This window comes from Cebus imitator, unplaced genomic scaffold (genome assembly GCF_001604975.1).
Source record: "Cebus imitator isolate Cc_AM_T3 unplaced genomic scaffold, Cebus_imitator-1.0 Scaffold552, whole genome shotgun sequence".
Taxonomy (NCBI): Eukaryota; Metazoa; Chordata; class Mammalia; order Primates; family Cebidae; genus Cebus; species Cebus imitator.
Genome location: NW_016107867.1, coordinates 432,547 through 442,160, shown reverse-complemented (window position 1 = coordinate 442,160; position 9,614 = coordinate 432,547). Strand labels below are relative to the sequence as shown.

The 9,614-nt window shown below is 48.1% G+C and overlaps 1 protein-coding gene and 1 pseudogene across 3 annotated transcripts in view; one reads left to right on the top strand and one right to left on the bottom strand.

Moving 5' to 3' along the window:
* Positions 1–668: 668 nt before the first annotated feature.
* FUS (FUS RNA binding protein) overlaps positions 669–9,614 on the top strand; it is an 11,943-nt gene continuing 2,997 nt past the window's right edge. The window contains exons 1-9 of one of the 3 annotated variants that reach the window (XM_017515563.2): positions 669–781; positions 2,916–2,940; positions 3,032–3,186; positions 4,382–4,526; positions 4,727–4,917; positions 5,270–5,501; positions 7,103–7,137; positions 8,629–8,661; positions 9,437–9,540. In XM_017515563.2, coding sequence (XP_017371052.1) covers positions 769–781; positions 2,916–2,940; positions 3,032–3,186; positions 4,382–4,526; positions 4,727–4,917; positions 5,270–5,501; positions 7,103–7,137; positions 8,629–8,661; positions 9,437–9,540 — 933 coding nt within the window. In that variant the 5' untranslated portion in view covers positions 669–768. Of the gene's footprint in view, positions 782–2,915; positions 2,941–3,031; positions 3,187–4,381; positions 4,527–4,726; positions 4,930–5,269; positions 5,502–7,102; positions 7,138–8,628; positions 8,662–9,436; positions 9,541–9,614 lie in introns of all 3 variants that reach the window. The other 2 variants (XM_017515561.2, XM_017515562.2) reach the window with 2 other exon arrangements.
* LOC119469033 lies at positions 5,119–5,237 on the bottom strand (annotated as a pseudogene).

The window sequence follows — 9,614 nt, the reverse complement described above, 5'->3', positions numbered from 1 at the left end:
AAGATGGCCTGGGCGGTCCCGCCCTGCGGCTCCCGCCAACCCAGTGCTGGACCAGCCCGGAGCCCAGGGGTCCCAGCCAAAATGCCTGCTGTCTTTCAGGTCAAACGTCACAATGCCCGAACCCCAGAAAGGCCGAAAGGCCAGGCAACCCCGAAAGACGACGAAGTCAACCCAGGGCCCAAGGGAGAGGGAGGGTCAGTGTGTGCTGCTGGAGGAGGGAGGCTGGGGTCGGGAGGACGAGGCGCCCCACACAGCGGCAAGGCGACGGAGGGCAGGAACTCGTCATCCTGGGTGAAAGCGGGGCCCAGCAAAGGAGCCCGGCGACAGGAATCTTGGTTCCACCCCACGACTCCCGGCTGCGACTCCCGTTCTATCCCTAGCCGCCCGGGCCCCTCGCCCCGCCCCCAGCGGGCACTCAGGCCGTACCACTGTGCCTTCATGGGGGTGGAGTTAGAGCGTCGGCTAGTCCTGTCGAGGAGAGAGAGGTTCTTTCTTCAAAAAGTATCATTATGTATAGTAGTCACATAGCTTTAGTTAACTTATTTCCCTTCTACCTGCTTGGATCCTCTACGTACCCTAGGAAGTGGGGGGAGTGCATTCCTGCTTCCCCCATGCTCTTCCGCATTTGGTGCGCGCCTGCGCAGTGCGTAGGCGGCAGGGCGTACTTAAGCTTCGACGCAGGAGGCGGGGCTGCTCAGTCCTCGAGGCGTCGGTGCTTCGCAGAGTTGGAATCTTGTTGCTTGCTTTCCTGTGCGCGCGTGCGCGGACATGGCATCAAACGGTAGGTCAGGGCGCGAGGCGGCAGCGGCGGCGCTCCGAGCCGAGGCCTCCTAGCTGGGCTTTTCATTTTCTGTGGGACCAGGGCGGCGATCGCGTGTGGGATTCTTTCGCACCCCTGTGGCGGGAAGCTGCGGAGAGGGGTGACTGGGGGAGGCTGGTGTCGCCATTTTGTTTCGCTCCTCTGGCGCCTAGCGCGCTGGGCGGGAAGTCTTCTCTTCCCAGTCCGTTTGCTTGAGGTGGGCGTTGGAAGGGACGCTTCTTGGTGGTTTGAAGCGTGAGGTGAGGGTGGAAACGCCTGGTCTCCCTGGCCTCGCCTCCCCCCACTCCTGGCCCGCGCTCGGGCCCGCTTTGTCGCAGTGCTGCATCCGGGAACTCGCGGCGCGCACGCGCTCTGCGGGCCCCTCCCCCCTCGCGGCGCTGATACCCCTTCCCCGCCTCGTGTTGGCTCAGCTTTTTGTCGCGAGACCCTTCGCGGAGGACTCGGCGGCACGCGTCCGGAGTAAGCCCTGTCCCTCTGGGGTCCTTCGGGAAGGGGCGGGACCGCTCCGTTCCCGCCTCGGTTGCCACGCGGCGGGGGCGGAGGCTCGGGATCGTGGCCGCGCTCCCGCTTAACGGTTTGGCGGTGGTGGTCGGGAATCGACCAACGTATCGTATCGGTGACCCGGCTCGAGAGTTTTTCCCGCCTAAATTTTTTTTTTTTTTTTTTGAGACTGTCTTCCTCTGTTGCTCAGGCTGGAGTGCAGTGGTACGATCTCGGTTCACACTGCAACCTCCTCCTGGATTCAAGTGATTCTTCTGCCTCAGCTTCCTTAGTAGCTGGCAGGCGCCTGGCTAATTTTCGTATTTTTTTTTTGTAGAGACGGGGTTTCACCATGTTGATCAGGCTAATTTCGAACTCCTGACCTCAGGTGATCCGCCCTCCTTGGCCTCCCAAAGTGCTGAGATTACAGCCGTGAGCCGCTGCGTCCGGCCTAAATTTCTTGTTTCTGAGGTGGGGAGGGAGAAGAACCACCATCGGAGGCCACTCCCTCTCCTGGTCCTTTCCCTTTTCCTGCGGGGGAAGCGCCGCGTTTCCCGTGCTGGGTGGATGAGTTGATCTTGCTCGTCTGTCGTAAGTGGGGCGTTTCAAAACCGCTTTCGCTGATTTTTGGTTCGCCGTAGGGAAAGCAGGGTAGGTGAGAAAACGAACCATCTGGAGCGACAGGACTGGGGAATCGAGTACCAGTTGACTTTTGCCTCCTAAAGCGTTTTGCCTCCTAAAGCGAGCACTTGGATGATATTTTGGATTCCGAGGGTTTTTGATTCTGTGACTTCACTAAAAAGCCCACTTAATCTCCGGGGTTGGTCACAGAGTGAAGAATGGCCTTTTTTGAGACATTCTCTTTCTGTGGGTCTGGGTTGAGAGAACGGAGGCCACAATCTGAACACTGCTTGAATTCAAACCTGTGCCAGTTGGTAGTTCTGGGACTTCGGGCAAGTTAGTCTATTTTGACTCCTGGGGATAAGGCCTTTATCATAGAGTGGATGAAAGTAATGTGCAGTGTTCTAGAGCAACAGTCACTGACATGAATTGGGCTTGCAGAAAGTGGCTGACCACCTAGACCCTGGTTTTCCCAATGGTTAAGGCTTCTGGGACTCTGTAGAAACATGCATTTTCTTCTATTGTGAGAACACTTGGCTGGTGTGCCAGCTTGCTCTTGTCTCATGGGGGAATTGTATGACCTTTTTTGCAACATGGTCCAATTTTTTTTTTGGAGACAGTCTCGCCCTGTTGCCCAGGCTGGAGTGCAATGGTGCGATCTCAGCTCACTGCAACCTCTGCCTCCCAGGTTCATATGAGTCTCCTGCCTCAGCCTCCTGAGTAGCTGGGATTACAGTCGTCCACCACCATGCTTGGCTGATTTTTTGTATTTTTAGGGATTTCACCATGTTGGTCAGGCTGGTCTCAAACTCCTGACCTCAAGTGGTACACCCACCCCGGCTTCCTAAAGTGCTGGGATTACAAGGTGTGAGCAACCGTGCCTGGCCAACGTGGTCTTATTTACCCATCAGTGCTTGAGTTAAGGAATTTAGCTTTAATTCAACTCTTTCAGAGTGTTGGATGAAGATAATGTGATTGTATTTTTCTTTTGCAGATTATACTCAACAAGCAACCCAAAGGTGAGTGCTATTTTTGCGTTTCCAAAGCTTGTAGAGGGCGAGGGTGGTCAAGGCATCTTTTCCTGATCACTCTGGTTTTACTTTTCTCCAGCTATGGGGCCTACCCCACCCAGCCCGGGCAGGGCTATTCCCAGCAGAGCAGTCAGCCCTACGGACAGCAGAGTTACAGTGGTTATGGGCAGTCTACAGATACTTCAGGCTATGGCCAGAGCAGCTATGGTTCTTCTTACGGCCAGACCCAGAACAGTGAGTCTCTCTCAGCGAGTCATCTCTTCCTCCTCTTTCTGAATGTTGCTTTTCTTCATTTTGAGATGGAGTCTCACTGTGTCACACAGGCTGGAGTGCAGTGGCGTGGTTTCTGCTCACTGCAACTTCCGCCTTCCTGGTTGAGGTGATTCTCCTGCCTCACCCCCCTGAGTAGCTGGGATTACAGGCGCATGCTACCACACCCGGCTATTTTTTTTTTTGTATCTTTAGTAAAGACAGGGTTTCAGCCATGTTGGCCAGGCTGGTCTCTAACACTTGACCTCATGATCCACCCGTCTCAGCCTCCCAAAGTGATAGGATTACAGGTGTGAGCCACCGCGCCCGGCTCTAAATACTGCTTTTGTTAAACCTGAGGAGCATGGAAATGTTGAAACTGTTCCATATTTCCTTTCCCTGAACCAGTGTATAATACTCAAAACTCTTGGGAGTCTGAGTTCTTTACAGGGCATTGTGGCAAGCCTGTAGTCCCAGCTACTGAGGAAGGAGCATCCCTTGAACCCAGGAGTTTGGGGCTGCAATGAGCTATGATTGTGTCTGAGAATAGCCACTGCATTCTAGCCCGGGCAATGTATCGAGGCCCCGTCTCAAAAACAAAAAACCAAAAATGTTTATTGGTTTGTAATTGTTTCCATTTATTTTATTTGGCTTTTAATTTTTTTGGTCCTTCTTGTATTTTTCATCTCAGCATGAAAGAGAGCATACTTTCTAAATGGAGAACAGTGTTAGGCTGATTCTTAAATTGAGAAAATGGTTTTGTTTGAAAATGTATAAAATCATATGATACCTAAGAAGGTGGGATTTGTCCCAAGGTCCTGAAGCATAACCAACGAATGTGGTTGTCCTGCAGAAACTGCACACACAGCTGCACATTGCAGTGCGGTTAACAGGGATCCTTGGGCCTGGGATTAGAGGGTGGTTCTGGAGATGGTGTTGGGATTGGTGGCGTGAAATTGGAACTGTTCTAAAGAGTTGGTAGAAGTTGGAGCATTAACTTGAGGCTTTAGAAGGAGGATGGTAACTGTTTTTGCCTGTGAGTTGCTAGATTACTAATGGCTTCTGAGAGGCTGACTTTTTGAGTATTTGTGAGCATTAGGTCGTATGTTTTCTTCAACCCATTCCATACATTTTCTCTTTCTTTGTGGCTTTTGTGACTCCCTTTTTTTTATCCTCATAGCAGGCTATGGCACTCAGTCAGCTCCCCAGGGATATGGCTCAACTGGTGGCTATGGCAGTAGCCAGAGCTCCCAATCATCTTACGGGCAGCAGTCCTCTTACCCTGGCTATGGCCAGCAGCCAGCTCCCAGCAGCACCTCGGGAAGGTACAGTGGTGTTGATGTCAGGGGAAAGCTTGAAAAGGGGTGAATTGATAAGGAATAATAAAGGGACCCAGGAGTAGGAGCAGCTACGAGGCGTAATTGGTGTGGGGGAACCTATGTTGGGTACAGAGAATGGAATACACTAAAAATGAAATTTGGGGTATGCTGGGATTATGAAATTGTTTTTTATTCGTTTTCCTTAGTTACGGGAGCAGTTCTCAGAGCAGCAGCTATGGGCAGCCCCCCCAGAGTAGCGGCTATGGCCAGCAGTCTGGCTATGGTGGACAGCCGCAAACCTACGGACAGCAGCAAAGCTCCTATAATCCGCCTCAGGGCTATGGACAGCAGAACCAGTACAACAGCAGCAGCGGCAGCAGCAGTGGTGGTGGAGGAGGTGGGGGTGGAGGTGAGATGTCCTCAGCTTTGCCAGCAGTCCATTTTCTATAGGGATTTGTATTCTCCTGTTTGACTCTTAGCTTAAAGGGATTGCTTTCTTGTTTCTTGGATGTCTTTTAATTTTATTTTGTCCTTTATTGCTTGGTACTTGTTGAACCTTTTTGTGCTACTTTACTTTTTTGTTTGTTTTTTTCCTTAAAGCCTATAGCACCCGGTATTCCCAGGCGGTCTCCCATCCAGGTACTAGCTAGGCCTGACCCTGCTTAGCTTCTGAGATCAGACGAGATGGGGTGCGTTCAGGGTGGTATGGCCGTAGACTTTTTTTTTAATCATCCTTCCTTTTCTCACAGGTAACTATGGCCAAGATCAGTCCTCCATGAGTAGTGGTAGCAGCGGCGGCGGCGGTGGTGGTGGTGGTTATGGCAATCAAGACCAGAGCGGTGGAGGCAGTGGTGGCTACGGACAGCAGGACCGTGGAGGCCGTGGCAGGGGTGGCGGCGGTGGTGGCGGTTACAACCGCAGCAGTGGTGGCTATGAACCCAGAGGTCGTGGAGGTGGCCGTGGAGGCAGAGGCGGCATGGGGTAGGTGTCTTATGAGCCAGGGAGTATCTTTGGTGGGGAGTGTGGAGGATTGCATGACTTTCCCTGAAGCCAGTCCCTAGTGCATGGTTTAGTATTCTTGTTGTCTAGGGATCTGTGAGGGCTTTGATTTGGGGTCAGTGACTTTGTTTTTACATCCCCATTTTATTTTTGTGAGAACTTGGGAGCTGAAACTCCCATCCATACCACTGAATAGAGATTTTGAGTATTGACACTTGTTTCCAAAGAGAAAGAAATCATACGTAGTTATGTATGGATTGGAGTCATTGATACCCTAGGCAAGAAACGTGGAAGTGAAGACTTCTTTCTCTGCAAGGGAAACCGATGATCCCACTCCTGGGAAATAGTAGGGGAAACTTGGTATGTGTATTCCCATGTGTCCTCTAGGGAGTTGGTAATGATTAACCTGACTTCAGCTTCCAGGAATTGGCTACTCTTCCTGTTTTCTGTAGTCATTTGAATCCACGAGCTTGATTTGCACTAATTTGACAGTGATTTTGTGTGTGACTTGGTTTGTGGGGCCATCTGACTGAAGTGTGCAGACCTTTTGGGCAAAAATATGCTTGACAGTGGTCTCCCACCTATTTGTTCCACTGTCTGCCTTCCCGTGGTTACTTAAAAATCATCAATTTGTCCAACTGGACCTTGTTCCTGCTGAAGTTGATTTGAGTAAAACCTTAGATTTGATGTTAAAACAGTAGTCAAATCTGTTGGTAAATATGATTTGAAGGACCCTACCCTGTCTCCCTTGAAAAAGGGGAGAAGTGTCAGTGTTACTGTTTTTGGAAAAAGTAGATTTTTAAAACAAGTTTGGATATGGTAAGTATGCAGAGGTGGGTGGGGGCAATCTCAAAAACATACAAAAATAAGGAAAACTCTGTTGTGTGCGTGTGTTTAATGCAAAACTTTAAAAAGAAAAACAACTGTTATGTGACTGTTAACTTGCTCTGCATTTTATGTGCCACAGGTATGAAAGGTGACATTGCAAAATACTCCGCTCTTCTCGCAGTGTAGAAGGGGTGACCCCGGGGGTTGGGGGAGATCAAAAACAGCTCAGTAGTTAGGACAGGGCTTAGCTAAGTTTGTCTTGCTTTAAGGGGAAATTGCTTTTGGTTTTGACTTTTTATGGAATGGGGTTGGGTCTGCTTGCTGCTTTCAAAGCAAAAACCACAAAAATGTGTTCAGGGCTACCCCAGCCTGGTGTGAAATGTCTTCTGGGTAAATTGGGGTAGGGTTTTTAAACCAACCACTTGGTTGTCAACCACTTGCGACAAGAGGAAAAAAAAAACATCTCCATCGGAAGAACGACCAAGGAAAATGGGTCATTTTTTTTCCAGAGGAAATAGATATATAACCTTTTAAAACAAAATCTTTATAAACTGTGTCTGAGAAATTGCACACGTGTGTGTGACACGCTCAAAGGTCAGACAAGGGGTGGTCAGGAAGGGATGTATTTTAGTAGCCACTTGTATCTTTTTCCGAAAACACCTACCCATGTTTGGGGAATGTTAAACAAAATCAAAAAACACCCTTTTGTAGCCGTTGGAAGCTTCATGTCCTTTCTTCTAACTTGTCTTCTCCAGCGGAAGTGACCGTGGTGGCTTCAATAAATTTGGTGGTAAGTGAACAGAGTTTCCAAAATTCCCAACTCCCAGCAATGCTTTGTCTGATTGTTCATTTGCAGATGTCTTAGCGTGTTAATTTAAGTGCAAAGGTTTTGAGGTGTCCAGAACCACCTCCAAAAAGGGGTAGGGTAGAATGCCACCTGTTGCCTGGTGTGTGCTAACCTGGAGCAGGCAGGGGTAAGACTCAATAGTCATCTTTTACCAAATGGATTTGCCCCCGGTTAATAAGAGGGGTCCAGTAGGCCTGGGATAGGGCTGTTGCCACACCTGGCACTTAGTGACCACCATCATGAGAAACTGGAGAGTGTGTGGTGGAACACGTGGTGCCAACTTGGCTTTAGGACCCTTTTGATCATTGTGTCCAAGGCTTGTGTGTGTGGGAGTGTGTGTGGGAGACAACCTCCAAATGTTTTAATTCTGGAAGAGGGATGTGACATTGCCCTGCCCTGAGGATGGTGAAGTTGGTATACGTTTATAAAGTACGGAATGGTGTCAATGAATGCAATTCTCTGTATATGGACTTAACTCAGATGGGCAAATAGAAACTAGCTCTGGGAAGGAACATGTGCACTACTTCAAGAAAGTTTGGAAGCATGTGTGGCTCATGGGAAATAACCAGGTCTTAAAACGGCACAAACTGAATTCATGGACCAGGAAGGTCTTAAAACAGCACACACTGAATTCATGGAAAAATGACAAATTTGAGAAGTCTCCCAGTAAGCTGGAACTTTTCTGGTTTGGTTAACTAACAAAAGGTTTCTTGATTTGTCTCAACATTTAAAGCCAAAGGCTTGGGTTCATAACTTAGGTGTCATTGCGTGTGGGTACAATATTTATATATGGCGATTTCAGATAAACATTGGTTCAAAGATGGTCTCTGGAAAAACAAAATAGAGGCTGCATTATGAAAATAAGATTTCTGGTCTGTTCCCTGGGACATGCTTAAAAAATATAATAGGATGTATGGTTTTTATTTTCATGTGGTTTTGGGGAAACATAACATGGTTTTAAGAATGGTTTCTAAAGATGAAATTAAAAATTGTTCCACAAGGGATAAGTGTCTTTGGTGGTAAAGTTGGGAGAAACTGGATGATCGCATGGCTCGTGGCGAGCCCATCTCTCTTGGGTGAGAGAACCGGGCCAAGCTGAGTTGGTTTGTTCACCTTAATGGGTCTCCTTTCCCATGCTGTCTGTGCTGAGGACATTTCCCAGCCTGAGCTGGGGGAGGCAGCATTTTCTGAAGTGTGGAGTTGTCTCTGTGGAGACTCAAGTTACAGATCTTAAGGGGCCTTCCTAGAATTTTCTCCTCTGGGCAGGTGACCCAGGAAAGGGTTTTGGAGTGAGGCTGTGAGCACTTACATGATATTTTGCAAATTTGGATTTGGTGTTAATTTTTTTCCTTGTCCGTTTTTTCTTGTTGACTAATGGTTCCCCTTTCCTTGTTTTTGTTTTTGTTTTGTTCTTTTTTTTCCATGTCACTTAAGGCCCTCGGGACCAAGGATCACGTCATGACTCCGGTGAGTTCACAGGTGGTGGCATGAATAGAGTAGCTAAAGTGGATCAGGACTGACTGGATATTCTTTGAAACTGTTACTAAAAGGAAACTGAAAAAATGGGGGTAGAGAAAAAGGGAGTTAGGTGTATCGTTAGTTAGCAGTAAGAAGTAATCATGAAGTATTTCTTAGAAATAACCTGGCTTGTGGGTTCCACCCCCCGCGATTTAGGAGATCTGAGATGACCCTGAAAATCTGCCTAGCAAGTCCCCAGTGGTGCTGATGCACCTGGACCCCACTCAGAACTTTTGGTTTACTGCAGTGGTTATTTAAAAATGTGGATCACGTCCAAGTTGGTGAACAAAAACTAGTGAGCAAAGACCTGACCACACGAAGGAAAGCATTTCACTCTAGTTTAGATTGTATTGGTGTTTGTGTACTAGATTTTATTGTAAAATGGGTTTCTTACTTAATTTGGGGACCTTAACTGAAAGTTGATAAATAACTGATGTCCTTTGCCTGCGTGGTCTTGGGCATTTCACTCCTGAGCTCTGGTTTCTGTGCTATGTATGGACATGTTTCAAAGGATAACTGTCAAACCAAACCTAAAATTTATCAGCATGGCTGGCATAATATAGGCACTCAAAAGGGAATGTGGATTTCTTTTCGTTTGTCTTCCCTAAACCAAATCATACAAGTTGCTTGATGGATACTAGGTGTACTGCTTTTGGTTTTTTCCTCATATGTTTATTTGTTTTGCTTTTTCACATTTGCATTTTCTCCTCTGTTCAACAAGCAGAACAGGATAATTCAGACAACAACACCATCTTCGTACAAGGCCTGGGCGAGAATGTTACAATTGAGTCTGTGGCTGATTACTTCAAGCAGATCGGTATTATTAAGGTACTTGTGGAGTGGGTGCTTTCTGTCAGTATTGCAAGCTTTTGGGTTTCACACTTTAGTAAAAGCAAGTCTTT